This window comes from Eulemur rufifrons, chromosome 30, assembly GCF_041146395.1.
Source record: "Eulemur rufifrons isolate Redbay chromosome 30, OSU_ERuf_1, whole genome shotgun sequence".
NCBI lineage: Eukaryota > Metazoa > Chordata > Mammalia > Primates > Lemuridae > Eulemur > Eulemur rufifrons.
The window spans coordinates 49,432,887-49,459,556 of NC_091012.1; the positions used below are offsets into that span (position 1 = coordinate 49,432,887).

At 39.3% G+C, this 26,670-nt stretch overlaps 1 protein-coding gene across 2 annotated transcripts in view; it reads right to left on the minus strand.

Annotated features, from left to right (window-relative positions):
• The window catches only part of GRIA3 (glutamate ionotropic receptor AMPA type subunit 3), a 289,966-nt gene that overhangs the window by 6,590 nt on the left and 256,706 nt on the right, over nucleotides 1–26,670 (minus strand). The window contains exons 13-15 of one of the 2 annotated variants that reach the window (XM_069464373.1): nucleotides 19,365–19,612; nucleotides 4,286–4,400; nucleotides 1,398–1,645 (exon numbers count right to left, since the gene is read on the minus strand). In XM_069464373.1, the coding sequence (XP_069320474.1) occupies nucleotides 1,400–1,645; nucleotides 4,286–4,400; nucleotides 19,365–19,612 (609 nt within the window). In that variant the 3' untranslated portion in view covers nucleotides 1,398–1,399. Of the gene's footprint in view, nucleotides 1–1,397; nucleotides 1,646–4,285; nucleotides 4,401–18,686; nucleotides 18,802–19,364; nucleotides 19,613–26,670 lie in introns of both variants that reach the window. The other variant, XM_069464374.1, reaches the window with a different exon arrangement.

Below are 26,670 nucleotides of genomic sequence, written 5' to 3' on the forward strand. Positions count from 1 at the left end.
CACAAGCTTGCCTTTGAACACATTTGAGTTATTGGTGGGGCCTGGCTGTAGCTGCCAGAGTCAAGGTGGCATCAGTCAGGTTCATCTAAGTATGAATTTGGGTTTGGCCAGCAGCAGGGAGCCTAGCTTGTCCTTTGAGAGACTTACCTGAATATCAGTTCCAAGGAAGGGACAACAAAGGAACTCAAAGATTAAGAAAATCGTCTCAGGCTTATATACTGCTTACTTAAAAGAAGCACTGCTCCCTTATGGAAGCACTGCACTACTCGAGGTGGCAGTGCCTCATTTCTATTCATAATTTTAACATCAGGTTCAGAGCAGTTGCTTTCTCTAGAGCTGCACCGTCCAACACAGTAACCACTGGCCACATGTGACTACTAAACATTTGATATGTGGCTAGTACCGGTCAAGATGTACCATAAGTATAAAATATACCCCAGATTTCCAAGCTTAGCATGAAGAAAAAAATGTAACGTATCTGATTTGTTTTTTTTATATTGATAACATGTTTTTTTTTTTTTTTTTTTTTTTGAGACAGAGTCCTGCTTTGTTGCCCAGGCTAGAGTGAGTGCCGTGGCATCAGCCTAGCTCACAGCAACCTCAAACTCCTGGGCTTAAGCGATCCTACTGCCTCAGCCTCTCGAGTAGCTGGGACTACAGGCATGCACCACCATGCCCGGCTAATTTTTTTCTATATATATTTTAGTTGGCCAGATAATTTCTTTCTATTTTTAGTAGAGATGGGGTCTCGCTCTTGCTCAGGCTGGTCTCAAACTCCTGACCTTGAGCGATCCACCCGCCTCGGCCTCCCAGAGTGCTAGGATTACAGGCGTGAGCCACCGCGCCCGGCCAATAACATGTTGAAATGATAATATTTTGGATATGTTGGGCTAAATAAAATATACCATTAAAATTAAAATTAATTGCACTTGTTTTACTTTTAAAAATAAAAGCAAACATGTGACTACTAGAGCATTTGTTTGTTTATTTAAGAGACAGGGTGTCGCTATATTGCCCAGGCTGGACTTGAACTCCTTGGCTCAAGCAGTCTGCCTGCCTCAGCCTCCCAGGTAGCATGCCATCATGCCCAGCTCTCCTAGAGCATTTAAAATTTCACATGTGGTTCACATGTGTGGCTTACATATACTTCTATTGAACAGTGTCACTCTAGAGAATTATTTTTTCCTTTTGGGTTACAGAGCACAATTACGACTATGCTATCAGAAAAGCACCACTGCCTGACAAAAAAGCACAACCATTGTTTTCAAAGAATCGAATGGTTGCAAAGAGACAATGCTTGAAACAATAAACCAAACTAAAAAAACAAAACAAGAAAAAAGAAAGAGATTAACATATAGTAACATAAAGCTGATTAGTTTACTAGACCTTAACCGTACCCCTAGATCTTAACACTCTCTGTTCCATACACGTTGTAGCCTTCTCTGTATGTAGCGTAATTCTGAGTGTTGGTGGCAGGAGCAGGCTTAAAGTTTTGGGTGTTCTTTGTGAGTTTCATGCGTTTGGACTCTGCCCGTGATTTGTAACAGAATTCTATCAAAGCCACCATCATGGCCAGCCCCAGACCTCCGACAAGTATATAGAAAACGCCTGCCACATTGCTCAGGCTCAGAGCGCTGGTCTTGTCCTAAGAGAAATGAACAATGTGATTAGTAATTGGGGAAAACAAAGGTGATGGGACATTATAATACATTACAACAGCATAGGGTAGTTCTAAATTGTAAAATTACTAAACATTGATGTAAGTGTTATGACTCAACTCTGGCAACTGGCTAATGTTTTGCAATGAGCAGCAAGATGGTAGATTATGCTTCTGTTGACAGTTTTGATCCTCACCTAAAAGTCCTTTCATTTGGACTCCTTACATCTCTTAGTACCTGAAAATGGTGTTAAACAGCTAAATAATACAGCACTTGGCCATGGGAGCAAAAGAGTAAACACAAGCATAATTTATTCCTCTGCCAGCCTTGATAAATACCATTTGCCAGAGTTGAGTTGTGACGTTTGTATAAATGTACCACTCTTTTCATTTGGAAACTTGAAGCACTCTTTCCCCTCTCTGCCCCGCAACACCCCTTTCTCCCTTGTATTCCCTGTGACAAACTTTGTCAGCTAGTCTTCAAGATACTAGGTGAGAATATTAGAGGTTCCTGATGTTCTTATCTGGGGAGTTACTTTACGAGGGTTTGTTTAAAAAGGGTTAACTCTCCTCTTTCTCCCAGTGGCTGAGAAATTGCTCCCTTTGGGGACTGGTTGCTAAGTCCTCACCCTAGTTAAAATCAGGGCAGCAAGTCTTTGTGTTGCTGGAACAAGAGCGCAGCACAAAGAACTGGCTCTGTTCCATCTTCCTGAGAGTTTAGGGAAACCGTCAGGAGGACCTGTTGGATCCTGGATTGGCTCCATACACATCAGAAAGCTTTTCCAGGAGGCTGACGATTTAAAAAAAAAAAAAAAAAAAAAAAAAAAAAACCAGCTCATTTTTAGCTTTTACTCCAGGGAATACAGAAAATAATTAAAAAACAAACAAACAAAAAAACCACTACACTTATCTGCTTTCTGCTTAGCATGGGGGAAACATTGAGGAAGCCGGTCAGTGACTTTCAGGTCAAACGGTGCAAATCTGACTAAGCTATCTGCCTGTATGAAAAAGCAAAAGCTGAACTGCTGAACAATGGAAATAAAAAAAGTTGGTGTCTTGAGCCCTACCTTGAGGTAGGACACACCAAGGGCCAGGAGTCTTTCTTTGAAAAAAATAAAATAAAATAGCATTTTGTAGTCTTTTTAGAGGGAATGTAACCATTTTGCTGCTGAATGTAATTGAATGGAATATACAAATTGTTAAGCCAGTAAATTTTGAGCATCTTCTTTAAGTGATAGCACAGTGGGCAGATGATGATCATTGCTGATACTCAGCACTCTGGTTCAGCTAATCTTGGTATCATTTAAAGAATTAAATGTAAGACAATATGGCCATGTTCTTCTGATCCTATTTTCATAGGAGCCAGTCCTGTACTTGTTTACCTTAATAAAAAGGCCAATTGAAATTGATTTGCATCCAGGAAGGGGGGTGTGGGAGTGCCTCACGTCCACAACAGCCTTGCAAATAGTCACTCTTCTAGGATGAATGACCATTAGATAGATGAGTAGTAAGAATTGTCACTTATAAAACAATAGATTATCTCCTTAAGGAGGCTGGTGAGACTATCTGCAAGGATGTTCCACAGTCCATTAGGAAATGGACCAATTTCTGGTAACCCTTCCTCTGCCATTAGACTTTTATACGTATGTGATATTTAATGGGGGAAGAGGTCCTTTGACATAACCCATATAAACTGTAGCAACAAGAACAGTTTCAAGTTCCATGTATTTAGGTTTTACAAGAGTTACAGAATTCCCTGATGTGAGATGTAGAAAACCAGTAGCAAAATGGTTTGTTGCACAGGGAAAATGAGTGGCATTTCATGAAATGAATTAACTGATACCACAATATTAGTTCAAGAAAAGGAAAGGCAAAAATTGAAACTAAAAAGAACTTTCTTAGGGGAGCGAAGGGGGGCAGGAAGGAGGCGGGGAAGAGTGTTTCATGCTTATCAATGTGATGTTATCCTGACAATGTATATACCCTTAAGGAGCATGCGACTACATTTTAAAAGTATTACGTACAGAGATTCAAATGACACCTTTGGAAGAGAGAAGTGTGACAGACTTAATGAGATTTGAGATCCAAATAGATGCTGAACTCAATACAACAGCAGCTGGCGGGAGGCTAATCATTCTGTTTACAGAGACCAGTTTTGTTATTTATTTGTTAGGCTGTTTTCAGATGAGATGGACATAATATATGAATAACCAAAGGTATTTACAATTACAAAGTCTCTGACACTGTAACAGGTTAAGAAAAAGTACTGTCACAACTGGATCTTTATTTTTTGATTGTTGTTGCTATATATTTTCTCTTTGAACTTTTGAAATGTGAAATACAGTAAAACCCCCTTATAACACAGCTCATTATTTTATAGCTTGAGAAATGCAATGGGCCAGATTGAGTTCCCTAATCATAACAACAGCTCCATAGAGTCGATGATCAATGTAGTGTGGCTGGCCTCTGAGGCTGGTATTGGCCTTATTTCTTTAGCGCTGGTGTTATAAAGGGGTCCCACTGTGCCAGGGAGTGTGTGTTGGGAAGGAAAGCTGTTTTAGGGTAGAAAATAAACAGTGGGTCAAAATGTGATTGCTAATCAGTACGAAAAGACCTTCAGCGACTGACCTTACTCCCGGAGTCCTTGGCTCCACACTCCCCCTTATCGTACCACCATTTGTTTTTCAGCTTGTCTAAGATGCCTTGTTCACTGAGTTTCAATACTGCAAGGTTTACAGGCGTTCTTCACGTGGGAAATAACATAAATAACATTATATTATGTTATTTTATGTTATTCAAGCTTCAAACTACTTTAAAACTATAGAAAGCGATAAAGCAGGGGGCCCTGGCCACAGAGTAATTTTAGACACTGCAGGCAACCTGAGCATTACCTTATAAAAAGTTAACTCTACAGCAACGCTATATTTACCAGGGCCTGCCCATATCGCTTTGAGTAATCGGCACACACTGTTAAATAATGAGGATAGAAAAAAGGCACTCCTCAGATAGGCTGTGTGTGATGAGGAGGGTCTCCCCTCAAGTGACAATCGTCAGCGGCAGCTTGCAGTAGCTTTGTGACAGAGGTGTGTTAGGTTTGATCTAACCGGGTGTCTTGTTGTACTTCCAGACAGAAAGCAAGCTTTACGGTGAAGCTGGGAAGGGGACGAGGCCAGAAGGGGAAGCGTTTCCATATTGTGGACTGAGACAAATGAATAAATCCGAACAGAATCGAAATAGATTCTATGTAAATAACATGCTCTCTGATTAATTGTCCTTTATTACACAAATTTATTGCCCAGCTGAAACTGATCTCAGAAAGAACTGTACTACATACACGTCCTCACTCCACAAACATGTGTTCTAAATTCTTATGCACATACTGGTCTTAGTATTAAAGGTATAATGTGGACCTCTGAGTTTTGGGTAAGAGGAACATTTTTAACAATGGAAAAACTGGTCCGTGGATTATTTTTGAGTTACTGACTGGCTGTCTCTCTGATGTGGTCATATATCTGTGCTCAACTCAGATCACCGGGCGGGGGGTGGGGGGGAGTGGACCAGATCATTTCAAAGTGGATTGTTAATATGGCATGATCTAAACCGGCAAGCTGACTCTGCCATGGTTGGGTAACATACTGCAGAGGAATAGTTTAGGTAAGTTGTTCTAGTAAGGTAAGACTTCCTCAACTGAGAGGCTAATATATCCTCAGGAAGCCAGGCCACTGCTCCTTAGTCCTTCACTGCTTAAAGTATAAGGACTGCATTTGGAGCCACTGGACAAATGTGTGAAACCCCACTGGCCCTCAGATAAAGATTTTCGCTCTCAGAGATTTCTTCAGTTATAAAATGGGAATTATGACCTTTACTCTGTCTTCTTTCTAGAACTGTTGGATATTAAATGAAGAATCTCTAATAACCTTAAATAAAAATGCATTATATAGAGAGGGTGGCATAATTCTATTATGAGGCAGTAAAACTGTGTGCTCAGATTCATGGGAGAAATATTCCCAATACCAGTGCATGTTGATCTGAACATTACTAATTTAAAAGGAGCAAAGCAGACAACTTTATGTAACCATGAACAGGCCATAAAATTCCTTAGCTTATTTTGGATAAGTTGGAGCCACTCACATATCCAGTCACTGACAAGACTTCCTATAGTCACAAAGATCTGGCTTCTGTCATGCCCAAGTCCCAAAGCCTATTTCCTTTCTTCCTTCATTTGCTGTTGAGAGCAGAGGGGCTATCTCATCTTCAGACATTCTGAGAAATATATCATTTTAAAATAATATGCAATTTCAGAGTACTTGAGATTTGAAAAACTATAAATCTTTAGTGTCAAGGAGGTGACACTTTCTTGGTTAGTACAGGGCCTGGCAGCCAGAATATTTGGATTCTGTATCTCACCAGAAAATTTGGGTCCTTTTTTTTATACTTTAAATAAATTCCTTCAATCACTGCTCAGAACCCCAGGCTTCTCAAATGCTAACCAGAGTTGCTTGGAATGCAAAGCAACAAAAGACATTCAAATTAAACTTTGAAACTCTTTAAGATATTATTGGCAATGAAAGTCCTCAGACTTTTAAAGGACGGACAAGCCATCTATGGCCCCGAGGTTAGTGTTGGAGCTGCCTTCTCCCCTCTCTGCCATATGGCCCCTTTCTCTCTTCCTTCCCCCTGTTATTTGTTGTCTTATCACTACCACTTTTCTCCCTATGCATTAAGCCAAGCACTGATACCAGTCTCATCAATGTGGCAGTTAGCTCAGGATGCAGGGGGAGACGCTTTCCAATGGCATATGGGTGACTGAGCTCATCAGGACCACAGGAGGAAGTACAAAGCATCTTCTTCCTCCTTTCCGTGCTTTCTCTTTTCTTATTGCAAAGGGCTCAGTGTCCTCACACTACTCTCTGACTAAGCTCTTACCAGGCCCTGTCCTCCCTCAAGGTCCTATGTTCTTCAAATTGTTTCATTCAATTTCTTCAGTACCGCCGCTCACTAGGTCTTAGAAAGTCAGAACGGTCTGATTAAAGGTACTCACACTAAAGTCCAACACAGAGGTTTCACTCTCCCTAGATATCCTAGTTTTAAAAGAAATTTGTCAACCCTTAAATGAGTTAGACTGATAAAAGTATGGCATGTTAGTTTAGAGCAGTGGCTCTCAAAGTGTGGTCCAGGGACCCCTGGGGGATCCCTGAAACCCTTTTGTCAAAGGGTCTGCGAAGTCGAAACTAATTTTATAATAATACTAAGGCATTACTTGCCCTTCTCACTATTATTCCCTCATGATGTACAGTGGAGTTTCCTGGAGGCTACGTGATGTGTGAAATCACAACAGATTAAATGAAGAAGCAGAAACGAGAATCCCATTCTCTTATATTAAGCCAGACATTAAAGAGATTTACAAAAATAAAGGACAGTGATCCTCTCCTCACTATTTTTTTTGTTTTAGAAAAGTATAGTTATTTTTCATAAAAGTAGATTATTTATGTTAACATATATTGGGTTTATTATTTTTAAGTGAATCACGAATATATTCTTTAAAGATTCTTCAGTTTTAACTTCTGACATGGTAAATATGAGTAGATATAACTCACATAAAGAGTGTAAAGGGAGCCTGGGACAAAACATTTGAGAAGCACTGGTTTTGGAGGAGGGAAGGCTATTCCTGTGCCAGGGGTCTATTTGGGATTGCCACCATGCACTCTTGCCAAAACCCAGGCTCAGTCTGTCAGTGACTTAGCACCCTACTTCTGACAAATGACCTAGCCTTGTCTTAGGCCATCTAGTGGCTTCCACAGATGGTCTAGTAACTGCTTCCCACTCCCATGGCCTCCACAGTTACAGTGGAGATTACCTTAGAGCAATGGTTTTCAACCAGGGGCCATTTTATCCTCCAGGGACATTTGGCAATGTCTGGAGTCATTTTTTGTTGTCACATCTGGATTGGGGGATACTACAGGCATCCAGTGGGTAGAGGCCAAAGATGCGGCTAAATATCCTACAATGTACAGGACAGCCCCCACAACAAAGAATTATCTGGCACCAAATGCCCATAGTGCCAAGGTTGAGAAACCCTGTCTTGGAGCATCCAGACCTCCTCTGAGATACCCTAGGACTTTAAAGACCTCTGACAAATGATATACTCCTAGAAGTTTAGTCTTAGATAGGAAAAAAAAATCACAGGGTTTATGAAATCTGGCAGGGAACCAACATGCATTTAGGAAATTCTAAATAAAAGTGAGGGAGAAAAACAAACATTTCAAGCAGCAGCACAGCTAAGGAGCATAAAAGCTGTAATCAGAAATCACAGATAATACCACTTAACAAGGTTAGGATAGCTGCCAAGAAAAGAAAGTACTTTAAAAGCCAGATCTCCTAGAACTCTATGTTGCTGCAGATTAGACTAAATTTCCAAGATGGCAGAGAAAATCTGCTTTTATCCACATAGTTTTCTTTCTTACTATAGCTTATTGGATGTATCGCCTAGCCCAATCCAAATTAACTGAAGATATTGACACCCTTTCCCCAACACACACACACACACACACACACACACACACACACGTCAGTATTTTCAAAGAAGTGGAATTAGGTGGGCATTTGGTCATTTTAAATCTCACTTTCTTGATGAAGACATTTTTGCTCCTCACTCTAATGTTTTCTCTCCCCTCCATCATCTTCTACCTTGCCTTACTATTTATGCCCACGTCTGTGTCTCCCACTAGACTGCGTGCTTCTCAAGGGCAGGGACTATGGCTTATGTATTCGTGTTCCCATTTAGGACACTTTTCACAATAAATCCTTGTCGAATTGATAAGTCTCTTTTAGTATTTTGTTTTTCAACCTAGTATCTTCACATAATTATTATAAGAATTATTATTAATGATCATGTTTAATGATCACCGTAAGGAGGTAGATTTATGATCTCTATAAGTAAAGGAACTGAGGCACAGATAGGTTAAGCAATCTGCTCAAGCCTGCACAGCAAATTATGGGCAGTCCAGAAGGCAAATTAATATATACTGAGCTCTGCACTGTCCATTCTCCAATGGAACACACAAAAGGGTAGCAGCCCTCTTTATTTTTGCTCTTCAGGCTTAGATGTTCGTAATGATTTTTTTTTCCTTTAGGGACCACCGTACTCCAAATAACTATCAACCTAGCAAGGGTGTATTTTGTAGCTGGGGCCTTTTACTGTGATGCATCAATATGTCTCCACAGTAATGTTTCAGAGCAATTACTGCAGGGCCTTCACTGGTGCCTAAGAGAATTATAAGTCAGAAATATTTACTGTACTCACCTCAATAGAGAACAGAAAGAATTAAACAAAGTAGGTCAGATTCCTATCATAGAAATTAGGCATTCTTCCCTCTGAAGGGCTTGATATGAACTTTTTGCTGAGTAGAGCCCTCTGAAGACAAAGGCATGGGTCAGCAGACTTAGGGAGGAAAAAGGAGAGCTTTGTGATATAATTTCAGGAGGTCTGGGAATGTCCCCCTCTCCAAAAATATTTTCCTCACTGGTACCTGAAATTCCACAGTGAGAATTTCACATCTTTAAGTTTGAGTGACATGCCTTGTTAAAATACAAATCCTTCTGAGAAATGGGAATGAAGCAAAGAGTAAATATTTACAAATAACTTTGTTCAATTTTGTTTAAAAAATGTTGGGGGTAGAGGGGGATTGAGTAAAGTTCCCCTAAGAAGAAAACATTTTACAGCACATAAGTTATTAAAATACATATGGATTGTTGATCAGATGGAGAGGGTAAGAGTAAATGTGAATTAGATAGTCATTTAAAAGCACATGAAGGTAATGCTGACCTGTGTCACAATGATGATTACTGAGTGTGGGGAACAGTCACGGAGTGGCATCTGTTTGTTTTTTATATAGGGGATAGTAATGTGATTCATAATACTTTGATAATGAGGTTTATTTTAGAAGAAAACATTATTGGTGGATACAAATTTCTGCTTATCTCTGCCATCCACACCTGGCAATAACTCAGCTACAAAGGACTGTGCTCACAATCCAAGGCATCCGCCCCTCAGATGGTGGTTGTCTAGATTCCAGGCTCAGTTTCTGGGATGCACCAACAGCTATTTCAAAGAACCAATATTATCTTTGTGATGGCAAACCTTACATATGGAGATAGCTTTAGAATAAGAATACCACTGTTTTTTTTTTCTGTGAAAGTAGAAACTTTTTAAAAAACTAAAATAAACAAAACTTTTTATATATTTCAAAAGAACTGCCCACTTTATTTTAAAATTTTAAAATAAATTTTAATTTCAGGAAATACTTAAAATAGTAAAGTAGCCTGGAGCCATGTTGGATACCTTATTATGAACAAAGAAATGGTGAAGTGAGGATGCTAAGTTTCCCTATAGAGGGAAAGAAGAGAAATCGGGGCTTGTGAATTGATTACCAAGTTGATTTCCGCCAAATAAGCTGGAGATCTTGAAAGGAAAGAGAGAGGAATTTGTACTATGGGTATGACTCTGGGCCTGCAAAATATTGGCATCCAGGGTATAGTGTGATTTAGCCACCTGAGAGACTGTGGGATATATGCTGCCCTAAATGGCTTCACATCTCCTTTTGGAGGAGGGACACCTAAAGAGCAAATGTCTGTTTAATGAATGATTGCAGAAGATCTTCAATGTTGTCCTTAGGAGGGATAGATATATGTGTAAATATGTAGGCTATAGAGAAAGACAAGGAGCTCACAGAGAAGTGAAAGAAATATATGAGCAAGGATGGTGCATTTGCATAGTTAATTAGAAACTTGCTCTGACAACACAATAAAAGTGGAAATTTATTCCAATCTAAGCTGCAAGCCCCTCCCTTGCTTTTCCCCTTACCCAAACCCTTGCTCCAGGTTACTAACATGTTCTTCTTGGTACCTAGTGATATTTTTTGGAATAACTCTTTAGAGATATCTTTGGCTTAATGGAGGGAGACTAGCCATCCTCCCTTTTGCTGGCTCTTTGACTGAAGATATTTCAGGTTTTCATGGTGACAAGGCACCTTGCCCTGTCGCTTACTTGCTTCCCTAGCCTTTTCTGGAGAAGCCCTAGCATCACTCAGGACATAAAAGCATGTCCAGGCAGGTAGTCACAGATATCTCTGCCCAGGTTGGTCTTGCTTTATTAAGTAGAAGCCAATTGATGATCAAGCGAGAGGAGGATCTGCTGCATGAAAGGATTTCCTATGTGGTCTTTTACATTCTTTTCTCTAGGTTAACTTGAGATACGTGTAATGAAGAGATTTATCTCTCCATATAGCAGCTGTTGAAGGCCATGGCAGTTCCAAATATGCCCTCAAGTACACTAGTATCTGGAGCCCTTTAAAAAAAAAATCCCTATCCTCTTCTTTTCACAGGGGTTCCTGAATGTAGGACTCCAAGAGAATGAGGGTTTAAGTTATTTCAATCCTTCTACCCTTAGATCTGCCTGTTCTTTCTCCACAACCTGGGAACATGTGCACAGATGACTGTTGGTGTTACTGGACTCTGGCCACCCAAATGATCTTTATTCCACAGGGGAAGCCACAGTGATTTGCAGAGTTTTGCAGTGCTTAGCTGCTAGAAGCCACCTCTGACAGAGTATCTATATCCACGTAGTTCACAAATGTAGCTAAAACTTATTTAACTCCTTGCTAATGGGATCATAATTTAAGTGCAAAGAGCAGATTCAATAAGGCATGCATATAACACTAGGAGGTGAAAGCTGTGAGTCATTTTGCTAAGGGCCTAACAATGCTAGTGATTGAAACCTATTGATGAGCATCTGTGTTAAAGCAGCAGCCCCAGAAGCAACTCTTAGATATATGTGTAAAGCCAGTGGCATTTCCAAATGATAACCTCTCAAATCCAAAGCAATAGACCCCTTGATTCCACAGGTTGTGAATTTTACTGGTGGCTTTCTGCCAAACTGGACCTCCATTCAACTTCCCCCTCTAGAACAGATATCCAAAACCATTATTGGCTGTGGACTATTTCCAATAACCCAATTTGTCTGAGAAGACTTCTTAGCCACTTTGTCCCTGACAGAGAGAAGGGGCTCAGGGAAGATGCTAAGCTTCTGGAGAAGCCAGTTTTGGTTAAAATGTGGCCACAGACATTTTCTAAAGTACGATTGGTATGATTCACTTGAAAACTCTGTTTCAAGATCCATTAAAAAATTCAGCTATCAAATTTGGTTGAGATTTATTATGTATAAATGTGTTTTCTTTAGTTCATTCCAGTGGCACCAAGAGAGGCGTAGACTGAGAAGACAGAAACAGATCTGTACCAAAAACTCACATGAGTGTTTCTGAAGACATATAGCTAATTCTCCTGATTCTAGACAAAATATGTATTGAGAGTTCAATCTGATGGGTGCCAGTATCCTCTTTTTTCTCTAAGAGCCATCCCTTGACCATGACTCATAGAAAAATAATCAATCTTAGTTTACATTCAAATATAGATTTCAACAAATGGGGCCTATATATCAGATCTGAAATCAGATCTGGTTGCCATGCCAGGGCACATACCACCCTCTTCTAGCACACATTCTAGCATCCTCACATCACATTTGCATTTCCAGTAGTGATGCTAGGCAGGATGCACTAGAGATATATATATATATATAGTATGCTATTGCCTTGGGTCTGTATTTTGAAAAATATTTGCTTCAATGCCAGATAAAATTAAGTCAAAAGGTGAATCCAGTACTTGGACCACACTTTTGCCACTTCTGACCAATGGGAGTCAGCCTCATGTGCCAAGGGCCAAATGCTATACCGCTCTCTAGAAAGTCAAAGAGAATGGATTTTAATTGCTTTCCATAAAAGAAATTTGCCCCCACCCTGCTCCACCAACCCCAATTCCCACCCTAATCAAATGTATTTCAATTGCATCAAATCTTTCATGTTTCTTTTTCATGGCTGTCCTACCTTTCAGAGATTGTGGTTCTATAACCTTCTTTGCAAATGAAAGGAGACCAAATAATTTGGTCTTCAAGGGGCAGAAAGGGCATAGACACACACCATTTCACTCTCTGCCACTGCAACGGTGTTTTTCCTCTTGGCAATTGTATAACAACATTCTTACCTTCAGGCTTTTCATTCCTGCTGCTCTTTCTGTTGCTCTGGTATTGGACATTTGGTCATTATTTATCAATAAGAAACACATTCATGTTATCAGGATAACACCAAAGGCAAATAATCATGTCTCAATCATAGAAATCATGTTAGGGTTATACAGTCAATTTTTAAAAGTCACTAGAATGGAATAATTAAAAAATGTTTTCTTTCTGGATTACAATTTTTTTCCGGTGGTAGAATTTATTCTTTAATACCATTTGGCAAAATCAATGGTTTTGGCAGCCACTGGACTGGTTCAGTTCTTAAGGCAACAGGTCCCTTGGTTGAAGCAGCCACTTGAGAGAAAGTGAGGATTTGCTCTTGGGAGGAAGACCTGAGTAGGTTCAAGGAGCAAATTTAGTCACTACCAGGAAAGAAAACTGTCAGGTTCTTCATACTTCCAGGAGGCAGTACCAGCACAGAAACATGCAAACCAACGAAGAGCGTAATATACTCACCCTACTCCTCGATCCCAAACCAGAGTCTTGGGGATTCACAGGTACTTCTTAAGACCCAGGAAGTGCCATCGATCTGTAATGATTCTTGCCTACACACATAACAGTGTCAATAAACAGTCATTGGGATCCATCTTAACCTTGAGTATCCAAAATGTCTACCTTTAGGGATGGCTCCTGCCAAGAAAAGGTCCATTTTTTGTTGCAGGCAAAGGTAGATGTAGATTCTTATCCGTGACCCAAGTCCCAAGAATGTCAAAGAGTTCTGGGTGCGGAAGAGAAGGGGTTAAGAGACGGTGGCAAAAGAGAGGAGAATTGTAGACACACATGGAAGAAGAAGAAATACACACAAAACTGAAGATCTCATTTATACATATGGGAAATACAGTACAACCTCATTCATCTATGCACCACCAGATATGAAGCTGAGGGAATTTGGAAATGGGCTGTTCTCAAGTGTAACTTTTTACTATCTTTGAATAGAAGACTTGCTAAGCAAGTGCATGGGATTAAAAAAAAAGATTGCTATGATAGGGAGGAGGAACATGTCTGAATTTCTTAAGAGAACAAATTCTTTTTAGGTACTTTAAAAGCACCCACATGAAGAGGAAACACAACTAATTTTAATTGCAGGCATTTTTTGAATCTATTAAAACAAATTCCTTAAGTTTTTTCCTAGCATCACGTTGGTCAGTTTAGTCTATTCCATATATGTTTCTGAAAATAGTAAAAGTGGATTTCTCTATCAATATTATCAATAAGTCATAATAAGCATGTGACCATTTATTTAAATAATGGAGGTTTAAGTTCATAGCCCATCTTCCTGCCTCACTTCCCCATATGCCTTACAAGTTAAGACATACACCTACTGTACAATTCTCATTGCAGTCAAGGGGTTCAGAATGGTCACTTTTAAACTTTATGTTCCTGTGTTCCCCAAAGCACAGAATATGTGCTGATTGTCACCTTGAAAAAATATAGACACTGGAAATCTATTTAAATTCCTTGATAGAACGGAAGCCTGGTACAATTCTAGGGTGAGGTAAGATAGGGTTTGTAAGAACTTGTCACCCCAGTCACAAATAGCTTGTTTCACTCACCCGACCCCCTCTAGTAAGGCAAGGCTAGCCAGGAAAGCCAGGCTGGCATCCTTTACCCAAGATTAACGGAATGAAGTAGGGTGGGTATAACCTGCAGCCTTGGGGCCACATGTGGCCTTCTGGATCCTTGACTGCAGCCTTTTGACTGAATCAAAATTTTACAGAACAAATCCTTTTCTTAAAAGGGGTGCAGCAGAAAAAGATAAAGCTTTTCTTGCCTCCTTTGGTGCTTAAAAAAGAACAATCTTGAAATCAGAAGGCCAGCAGGTTCCCCACCCCTGGCAGGGGATCAGAAGAATGTGAAAGTTTGAGGCGACAGGCAGCTGCGGAAGGAAGCCGATGTGCCTGTGTGGTAATTCAGCAGATAAATCCCCATTCTGCTGTGAGTTACAGTGACAGACTTTCACTGGCTGTGTCACAAACCCCTGGCGATCTGGGTTTATAGCTGAAACAACCTACTGGCTCTTAATTACCACATTTGCACACACATTGTAATAAAGCACTAACACAAAAGGGTGATTTGCGGGTTAAAAACTCCCAAACCACAGCTCGAATTTACATGATCCTTGCCTGCGCATTATAGCCCATCAAGGAAGGATCAAGGCTGCTTTGTTTAGGCCCTATCAGCCCAGGTTTGGGAAATTGGTAAAGCCAAGGAGTATTTTGGTTCTAGCCTATAGGACTGGTTCAGGGGCTGCCTCAGTGACTGATCTTGTTCCTAATTCCTTGTATTCAAAAAATAAAATGAAATAAATAAAATATCTATTTCATTAGTTTAAGCTCATGCATGTTTACAATAGCCTGAAAAGTTGCTGGTTCTTTCCGTAGTTCTAGCAACTTTTCTAGAATAGGCTCAGAATGTGTAATGCCTCATGTCAGGAAGGAAAAAGTTAACAATTTAACATAATTGCCCATTTATCATTATTTAAAGGTTGCAGGAGAGAGACAGAGAGATACGTAATACAGGTATTTCTCTCTCTCAGAAATAATAGATGTGAAATGTTTTTGAAAAAGTAAAAGCACTCATAAATGTCAGGCTTTGTGATTATTGTCATTTTTAGTAATCAGTACTGAGGGCTGGAATGACTTAAATATGCCATTTGCCTAGTAACCAAGGTAGTGGAGAATGAACCTGATTCTTATGGAAATGTATCACATGCAATCAGATTCACGTTGCTCATTGGATGAGTAGATGTGATAAATTGCCATCTGCAAATTATCACAAGAGGTGACCCTGAAAGTCAGCAGAGATTTGTGACAGCATTAGCTGTGTGACCTTCTCAAAGTCACCAACATCTCTGGATCTCACTTTCTCTATGAAATGATGGTATATTCAACAGTCAATTGTCTGTTAACTGGGGATGGGATACAATGGGGAAGTGTACTTCTCAAGCCATTTTTCTAATACAGTAAAACCTCACTGATTTGGACTAACAGAGGGAGGAATTATTTGAATGGGTAAAGCAATTCCTGAATTACAGAATAGGTTTGAAGAATGACAGTCTTATTACTTTAAGGCTATTTTGTAATTCAAACTGACTATAAAACATTGCTTTAGTGGAGGTCCTCATGAGAACTACTTTAGCAGATAGATTTGTAATGAATATGATTATATCTAATAAGTGCTTCCAACATTTGAAAAAGAGTTTATTCTCTTAAGAAGAAATTCAACTGACAGTCTATACTCTTTATTTGCTTAACAAACCTCTCTTGTCTCCATCCCTGATAATATAAACTTGTAAACTGGTCCCTGTCTAGCTTATCACAAATTATTAGTGAGAGGGCTCCAAATTAATGAGGTTTCACTGCCATTTCTACCTTCTTCTCCATTTATTTGTTTTTAGCATCACCACTAAGTGGTGGTGAAAGATTCAAGTTCATCTCTTGCCCCTTCTCTTGCCCACTCTCAGAAAACAGCAGGTAGCAAGAAGGAAGAAGATAAAGGCAAGCTTCTTGGTAATCCAGAAATGGAATAAGCAATCGTTGGATACGCAGCACTGATCATACTGTTATCCATAGTTGAGAAAGGGGTTGAATTATTTCAAAAGACTGGCTGGAGGAATGACCAAATAAAGCAATTTGAAAGATGCCTGTAGATAGTACTATGGTCATAGAAGTTGGAAACATTTAGAATCTACTGAAATATTTTTCTATTTGAATATCAAAATTCAGATAATCTGGAAATTGTGAGCTGGCAATAAAATTGCTTGATAAAAAACTTTGCAGCAGTACCAGCTGAAGATTAAAAAAAAACTTGATTGCTGGCTGTAATTAACAAATAGCTGGTCTAAAGTTTTGGGGTCTTCATGTCCCAAAACATCTGGGTGACAAGTAAAAATTCAGCCAAATATATGCAGATTTTTTTTGTTTATATAACATCAAATGTCTGATTATTTGAAAACTTCTGGACACTTGGCATCATGTGGATGTTTTAGAGTCATCTTGTTACAGTCCATGGCTCCTTTTTTAACCATGCTGAGTGTGAATGATGAATTCGTGAGAGCAATGCATCCAATCCAGCTCAATTTTCATTCTGCAACTCACTTGAATGATACAATTAGGTTCTCCGTGCTAATAGCATGAGAAAAGGACTGGGAAGAAGGTGCTAAATACTTTGGGCATCAGGTTAGCCATCGTAAAAATCAAATGAGCCAAAAGCTTGGCTGAATTGTCAATGTCATCAGTTCACATTGGTGGGAAAGAAAGTTACTGCTTTTTGACATATAGTAAAACCTTGATTAATTGGAATCCATAAGGGATGAATGGAATTTTCAATAAGAATAGTCATTTCGTTTCATTCTTGGCTAATAATATTTTTTCTTAAAATGCTTGTATCCACTTTCTCGCCTCAGGGAAGCAGCCTCTAAGGTTTGAGGGTCAATCCAGATGGAGAGAAGATATAGGAGAAAGAGCTGAATGTGATCTAACCACAGGTCATCTCTTGGTAAGTGATTTTGAAAAAATCAATTCCTTGCGATCTTCTTTTTTTTTTTTTTGGGTACTATTGCTGCTTTCTCATCAATGTGAAGTACTTGGGGGGAATTCAGTTAGTTGGGATACTGGTTAGATGAGTTCTGGTTAATCAAGGTTTTACAATAAAAGGCCATGCCAATGCCTGGTAAGATTATATGCTGAAGAAAGTTGCTTTTAAATTTATTTCTTTGAAAGTGCTCTGGATCAGTGTTTCCAAACCCATATTATACTGCAGACTGGCAAACTAACTTTTCCATCAGGATCCTGAGGGATGGAGAGGGAAAGAGAGGAGCAGAAGTGCAACCATTGTCTCTGAAGGAGAAAAGTTTTGGCTTGCCTGTCTGTTGGTCTGTGGTTGGGAAACACTGTTCTTCACTTTAAGATGCCCATGGGATCTTGATCGTACAAGAGCTGATCTTACATGCTTCAATATAATTCTCATGCCTCTTGGGCCATGGAGGATTCTGTTTTCAGGTCTTTCCTGTACTTACCCAATGTGTCTTCCCATGACTTGGTATCGTGGCTTCTGAGCTTGCCCCTATTTCTTGTTGCTTGGATGACGGCTATTCATTCATTCTAGCCATGAAGAGTGTTAGGAGCCAAAGGAATGCCCAGTAACATGGGTTTTCTCATGATGGCAGCCTGGATAACAATTAGACCTACCTGAACCAAGAACATGGCTAAGGAGAAGCCAAATCAAGGATTTATACACACATAGTATCACAGTTAGGCGACGCATCTGCTTAAATACACAAAATGTCTTTGCAAAGTCTTTATATGGGGTGGCCTATTGAAGAAAGACCCCATTTAACTTGAAACCGAGCTTGTTCTTTGGCTTTCAAGTTAAGTGGGGCCTGCTTAAATGGGCCATCACATATAGAGAACAACATCTCATCACTCATACACATAATCGAAGAAGCCATCCTGACTCAACCAACCAACCTCCATGAGCAACCATCACATCCTAGAAAAAATAAGGCCATAACCTGACTTTTCATTAGATGGATCTGATTTCTCACACCACTCAACTGAGGCAGGTGGGGACAGTCTCACAGGAAAGCCTTGGGCTCTTGAAAGCCTAGGGCATTTAAACCCACTTCACAGCCTTCATAAGGCAACCAGTCTGGTGTGTGAGGGAAGGGAAGGGGTGTGGACGGGGAGGCTCTGTCTGGGAGTTTAAGAAGGGACCCAAGTTAGATCAAAAATGCGGGCAGTGCCCTAAAGTCGTTCTGGTTCCCAAAGCTGCCAGGCAGGGGAATAACCTGGTCATTCCACCTTATGTGTGAGTCTTGTGCTCTCTCCTCAATAATAAGATAACAGTCTTGCCGATTACTCGTCACTAAGGGTACCCGGTTGTGGTGACATTGAGGCTGACCTTGGAGTCACCGCCCCCGCTGCCGCACTCTCCTTTGTCGTACCACCATTTGTTTTTCAATTTGTCCAAGAGGCCTTGCTCATTCAGTTTTAATACTGCCAGGTTAACAGCATTTCTTGAAACGATAAAACATAACTTGTAAGAAAATGCACAAATGCTTAGGAAATCGTTAACGTATAAAAAGGAGCACAAGAGGACAAATTGGCTAAATTTCACAGAACGTGGAGCTATAAAAATGTCTGTACAGCAAATACAGGGTTAAATATTGGAAGGTGGCATGGAGGATAACATTTGCTCAAAACTGAAGTGTGCGGGATGGGGAAATTGTCTTTGAGAAAAAAAGTAACAAGAACACCACATCCATGCAATTAACATTCGTCACATATGGCACCATAACTTGGCTTTTACCATTTAAATTGAAAAAGCCGTTGAACTGTAAAATTAAAACAGCAACAAACAGTCAGAAAGGACAACACAGAGAGAGAACATGAAAAAAAAAATGGATGCATTAAATAGATGAAACCATAATTTACCGTCTTATTTAACTCCATGGAATATTGTAGATTTTAAACTTTTAAAAGTTACCTCAAAATCCACAAGAAAGAAAATGACAACAAAATGCATCAGGGTAGGTGGAATACTATAACAACACGGATATTGTTATATTATTCCACCCACCTTAATGCTGAGCCTTTAGGGGTTGCCACACCATAGCCTTTGGAATCCAGATTTCCACCAACTTTCATCGTATCACACGGTTTTCTCTGCTCAATGTATTCATTCATGGTTGACTCCAGCAGGAAGGCGAACTTCCCCTTGGACTTTCGCACTCGGGCCACTCCGTCTGCTGTTGTTTTGGTAAACACAGATGGCTCTGCCGATTTCATGTAAGACCACATTTTCTCGTACACAGCAATTTTGGATCTCTGCACCAAAGAGATAAGAGTTCTTAGAACTGCCAGATATTCATTCTGGAAGAAGGCTTAGTGCAGTAGTTTGCAAACCTTTTTGAAACTGAAATCCACAGGAAGAAAAACATGTTACAGTGCAACCTAGTAGACCCATTCATACATGTGTTAACATGTTTCCAAAATAGGTTTCTCAAAACCATACTTGCCTTTTGCTATGTGTGATACTCTCTAATATTTTTTATTCTATTCTAATTTATTTTAAAAAAATGCCACTCAGGACCCACTAAATAGATTTCATGGCCCCACTCATTGATTGCAATCTGTTTTTTTTTTTTTTTTTTTTTTGAGACAGAGTCTCACTCTGTTGCCCAGGCTAGAGTGAGTGCCGTGGCGTCAGCCTAGCTCACAGCAACCTCAAACTCCTGAGCTCAAGGGATCCTCCTGTCTCAGCCTCCCGAGTAGCTGGGACTACAGGCATGTGCCACCATACCCGGCTAATTTTTTCTATATATATTTTTAGCTGTCTATATAATTTCTTTCTATTTTTTTTTTTTTAGTAGAGATGGGGTCTCGCTCTTGCTCAGGCTGGTCTTGAACTCCTGAGCTCAAACGATCCGCCCACCTCGGCCTCCCAGAGTGCTAGGATTACAGGCGTGAGCCACCGCACCCGGCCTGCAATCTGTTTTGATAAGCACTTTCTTAGTTAAATCTTCCTCTCAATAGAGAAATCTCCCCTACAATATCCTGCTCTGTGTTTATCCTGTACCTGCCCAATAAAAGACCATTGGAAAGGAATGTTCAACCATTTTAATCAGTCACTCTAGCATGGGACGTCAATCACTGTCAGAAAGTAATTCCTTATTATGAGCTGAACCCTTTAGTACTGTCCACTAGAGCTATGTAAAGCAATTTTGTTCCTTCTTTTGCATGGCAATCCTTCAAATATTGCAAAGTTTTTATTATGTGCCCCACCCCCATCTCTTCATCAGGTGAAACTCCACTGACTGATACGGTTTCCAGAACTGTCACAACTTTGGTCTTTCATCCGTAGGCACATTCTAGTTGGTGATGTCTCTTAAACTGGAGTATATAGAAATAAATATGACACCCCAGATAAATGACCAGAATAGACTGGAAAACAAACAAACAAACTAACCCTGTTTGCTTCTTGTTATTGGAGCATTATTTGCTATCAATGCTGCCTGAGTTTGCCTAACTGTATTTATTAAATAGTTGTTTATCCATTCTTTCAACAAATATTTATTGAGCACCTACTATGGATAAAGCACTCTACCGGGGGTGTGAAGACTATAATAGAGTGAATAGAGTCCTTTTTTCAACTCCCAGGTTGAGGCCAAACCAAAACTGCTAGTTCTTTCTACCAAGCTAAGTCTTTTTACCTTTATCTTTACTTCTTTGAGTTTTGCCTTTAATCCCATTAAATTTCATCTCAATTTGGGTGGTCCTTAGAACATGCACTAAATGCTTACTGTGTATCTAGCCTTATGTTAGTCATTTTGGAGAATATAAAGGAAGTGTAGACTCAGTGGCCCCAGAACATCCAATTTAGTTGGGAGCTAGGTCCTTAGGAATGAAAACCCTAGAGAAAAGCTTTAAGGTGATATCTGACCAGAGGTGAGATAGCATGTGAGAAACCATAATATATACCATATTTTCAAGTGTTCTTTTATGAGTTTTCCTGACCCCATTCCAGCTTTTCTGACTATTTATTTAGTTACTTTTCTGTGGATTTTGGCCAGGTACATTCCATCTTTCTTGAGGCCTGCTTGGACCCACCCAAATAATTCCAAGGAGCTGGAACTTCCAGAATTATCACCATGGAAATTAAGCATTGCATTTATTGCAATCAGACCCTCACTTAGGCCCTCAATGAGTCACTGCAACTGTTCACTGAGATGGGAACATACTTGGTTTGCATGAAGTACAGCAAAAAGAAGTCAGTATGGCTAAAGCCAAATGAGCAAAAGGGAGAGTGGTAAGAAATGAGCTTAGAAGGATCATCAGAGGATAAATCTTATAGGGCACTGGAGGTCACAGTCAAAAGTTTGGATTTATTCTACATGTTATAGGAAACTATTGGAAGATTTAGAGGAGGTGTGTGATAAGATCTGATTTAAATTTTTAAAGGATTACTCTGACTGCTATATGAAGAATAGACTATAAGGTGGATCAGAGTGGAAGCCAGGAGATTAGTTAGAAGGCTATTCTAATAGTCCAGGGAAGAGATGATTGTGGCTTGGACTAGGGTGGGAGTAATGGAGGTGGAGAGTAGAAGTTGAATTCAAGATATGCTTTGGGGAGACAGCAAACAAGCCCTGCTGATGGACACTTTCACCTGATGCTCCTATAGACACTTTCAGATTAAACATTTTCAAATGAAACTTATTATCATCCTTGTACAGTCTGGCTCTCCTTCTAAATTCTATCAATAAACCACCTAACAGCCAAGCTAGACGGTTTGTTTGATAAAACAATTTCTAAGCATCATAATGAAATACATTGTCAATGACTTTATTTCAGTAGGAATTTCCCAGGCAGTTGCCCAAAGAATTTTAAGAAAGTAAATAATTCAGATACACAGAAAGATATAAAAATAATGTAAGAACACTTGTGTACCTGCCACGAAGCTTAAGAAGTGAAATCTTATGAAAGACATCTGCACCTTAATGTTTATGGCAGCACAGTTCACTATTGCAAGGATGTGGAAACAACCCAACTGCCTGTCAATTCATGAGTGGATTACTAAAATTTGGTATATGTTTACAATGGAATATTACTCACTTATAAGAAATGACAGTGATCTAGCACTGCTTATATTTTCATGGATTGAGCTTGAGCCCATTATCTGCAGTGAGGTATCACAAGATCGGAGGAATAGTCTACACATGTACTCGCCATCAAATTGGCACTAACTGATCAACACTATGGTGCTCACATGGTAGTAATATTCTCCAGGGATTAGGGGGCTGGGGGGGTGGTAAACTCACAACTAATGGACACGGTGAGCATTGTAGAGGGGAAGGGAAGGCCTCTAAACCTCTCTTGGGTGAGGCAAAGACATAAAATGTAACCAGAAGATATTTGCACTTCAGTGTTTATTGCAGCATTATTCACAATGGCTAAAATACAGAATCAGCTTAAGTGTTTATCAAGAGATGAATGGATAAAGAAGATGTGGTGTATGTACACAATGGAATATTATTTAGCCGTGAAAAAGAAGGAAATTTTGTCATTTGCAGAAACATGAATGGAACTGGTGGACATTATTTTAAGTGAAATAAACCAGGCACAGAAAGACAAATATTGCATTTTCACACTCATATATGGGACCTAAAAAAAATTGATCTCAAGGAGGTAGTGAATAGAATGGTGGCTACTAGAGGTTGGTAAGGGTGGTGGGAAGGGGTAATGAAGAGGTGTTGGTTAATGGGTAATGCTGTTAAATAGAAGGGAAAAGTTCCAGTGTTCAATAGTGCAATATGGCAACTATAGTTAACAATAATTTATTATATTTCAAAATAGCTAGAAGTTTTCAAATGTTCCCAATATAAAGCAATGATAAATGTTTCAGGTGAATCATGTGCCTATTACTTTGATTTGATCATTATGTGTTATATACTTGTATTGAAATAGAACATGTACTCCATGAATATGTACAATTATTATGTATCAATAAAAAATTAAAAAAAGAAATGAAACCTTATGAAGTTGAAGTCCACCTATCTACCCCTCCATGATTGCATACCCCTCCCTACTCACCAAAAGTAACCACTATACTGAATTTGATTTTTATTATTCCCTTATACCTCTTTATACTTTTACTAGAATAAGTATATCTCCTTTATGATGTAATGGCTGTATATAGCTTGTCAATCTATGGATGTACTATTAATATATTCCATTTACCTAATCTCCTTTTGAAGGACTCTTAGATCAGTTCCAATCAGTACCCAACACTGTAGTGGGTATGTATTTTTGTGCATTTATAAAAGAGGTATTTTGTGTTCTTCATCTTAGCCCAATCAGACCTGAGTACAAGGTGGGGATTAGGGTGAGGTGGGGAGGCTTCAGGCCTATTTGTCTTTTATACTATTTGCAAACAGGCTATTGCTTCCAAAGATAAATTTATAAGCCAAGGGCAAAGGGGTCCATGAATTCTGATCCAAGTGCACTATAATTTGGATTCATTTACTTCATCATTTACTTGAGCTCTTTGATTGCTGATACAGGTTCAAAGGTTTATTCCTTTAGGTAATGATGCATTTCTAGGAGAATAAATAGCAGTGCTCGAAGCAGGCCCTTTAAATGTGTGTGGTGTACATGCAGCAAATATTAATGAATGCAGTAAATGACAAGTTAGTTAGTGGCAGAAATGATTGGGCTCTGGTTGATGACTAAATTCTGAAAGAGGTGAGAAGGGGGGAAAGGAAATGGCTCATAAGTGAGAGAAATTAAACTGAAACGTTTATATTTCTAACTAGTATTTAAGTGACAGTATAACATTTAGACCCAAAAGAAGAAAAAACATCACTAGCATTTTCTTTTTCCTTTTCTTCAATCTGTCTTATTTTGGCTGAAATACCAAAGGCAATAAAAGGGATTGAATCTTAGCTCAATCATCTGGGAGAAATTAAAGAAAATTATGGGCAGGATGTGTAATAACAAGTTCATTTTTCTCCAACCTGCCACAATTCATTTCTTTCATCCCACAGAGCACCGTTTTGTACTTAAGAAGGAACAAACAACAGTTATGCAGAGAGGCCACGAGGAATTCTCACAGCACTGCTAGATAATTAGCAAATGAAATACAAAAGAGAAATACACAAATGGAGGAGGAACAGATTAACCCAAACTGCAGATAAGGTAGAGCCCTAGCATTAATGGATTCAACAATAATAGTTCCACATATTTGTAATAAATCATGAAGGCCAAAGATATGGAGAAATTTGTCTATTTGTTGAAATGAAAATTTGAATCTTGGGCCCTTTGAGTCTGGTGCATGGAATCCCACCACACTTTGCAGTGGTGTTGGCCACTCCTACTCATTGTGTATACAGTAGCTCTAGTGATAAAAGTATTCTGAAGACCTAGGAAGTACAAGGTAACTGTATAGTGCAGTGGTTAAGAATGTAGAGTCAGACTGCCTGGGTTTGAATCCCACTTGCTAGGTGCATAATTATGTGTCACAATTTCCTCACCCATAAAATGGGGTGATTTTTTTAAATGTGTCTACCTCAAAGGTTTATTGGGAGAAATTAAATGAGTTAATACTTACTTAGAACAGTGCCTGGCATACAGGAAGCAATGAAAAACGTTAACTATTTTTATAGTAAAAAAGCATAATTAGTGGCAGACTTTATTTTAATAGCAGTATAAATTACTGTACTTCAGTCCCATATTTATGGAATCATTTCTTCATTTTATGAGGACAATCATATGCTTAAATATTATTTACATATTTGGGCCTCCAGACATATTCCTATTGAATGCCCCTGGTCTGCCATCAATAAAAATCATTATTGGCCGGGCGCGGTGGCTCACACCTGTAATTCGAGCACTCTGGGAGACCGAGGTGGGTGGATTGCTCGGGGTCAGGAGTTTGAGACCAGCCTGAGCAAGAGCGAGACCTCGTCTCTACTAAAAATAGAAAGAAATTATCTGGCCAACTAAAAATATATATAGAAAAAAAAAAATAGCCGGGCATGGTGGTGCATGCCTGTAGTCCCAGCTACTCGGGAGGCTGAGGCAGAAGGATTGCTTGAGCCCAGGTGTTTGAGGTTGCTGTGAGCTAGGCTGATGCCACGGCACTCACTCCAGCCTGGGCAACAAAGCAAGACTCTGTCTCAAAAAAAAAAAAAAAAAATCATTATCATTTGGCTTTGGATTTAAAAAATTTTGTTGGTAGAGGAAAATGAGTAGGATGGCAAATTTTCCTCTTAAATTTATGTTTTGTAGTTTAGTTGAGGTTTATACATTAAAATACTCATTAACCAAAACATTGCTATTGGGGAAATTTGGTGAATAAAATGTTCTGCTTTCCTATGAGTTAAACTAGAATATCCACTTTGTCAATAGGCCATCCAGTTGGAGTCAGTAGAATAAGATAATTTAGAGCTAGAAGGCACCTTAAAAACCATCTTGTTCACCCTCTCACCCAATGAAGCCATAGCTTTTCTGCTCAAATGCCTCTACTGGTGAGGCACCCCTTAGCTCAAAGGAGGCTTAGGAGGTTGCTTATTCCATTGTGGGGCAGTTGAAGGTGATAGAAAGTTCTTTTTGTTTGGCTGACATCCTTCATGAAAGCCTTTCTGCTCCAATCCTACTTCTGCCCTCTGCTTGAATTGGGCAGTCCCTTGTCTCTGCTTCCATTTCTCCACTATAGGTAGCACTGATGATATTGCTTTGTAATGGTCATCCCCAGATGAATCTGAGCTCCTTGAGAGCAGGGATTATGTCTTTTTTGTCTCAGCATCCCCAGTGTCTAGCATAATGCCTGGCACATAGTAAACTCTTACTATGTGTCTGTGGAATGAATGAATATTAAAATTGAAGTGCCATACACTAGTCCTAATTCTTCCTTCTGTAGTGACACAGAATAAATATGCTGTTTTTGTCACACAATGTACAGCCCGAAGTCTACTGCCACAATGTCATCTGCTAATTGCCTCTTTTGCAAGTTTAACATTTTAAGGACCTTCATTTGTTACTTTTATGACACAAATTCTTGTCAATTCCTCATTTCTGGTTATAATCTTCTAGATACTTCTTAATTTTTCAAAGTCCCTCCTAAAAAGTAGCCCCCAGAATTGACCACAATATGCTTGATACAGTGGCACTAACACAAAGGACAATGGAACCATCTCTTCTCATGATCTGGACAAAAGCACAATTTTTTACTTTGGCAGAATTCAACATACACTTTTCTATACATTGATAGTCCAGAATTAACTGAATTAACAAAATGGACCAAGAAATTGGAAGCACGATTGTCAATGGAAGCATAATATGCTAATTCATTTATGGTATTGATTTACTGTTAGAATGCAGACAAA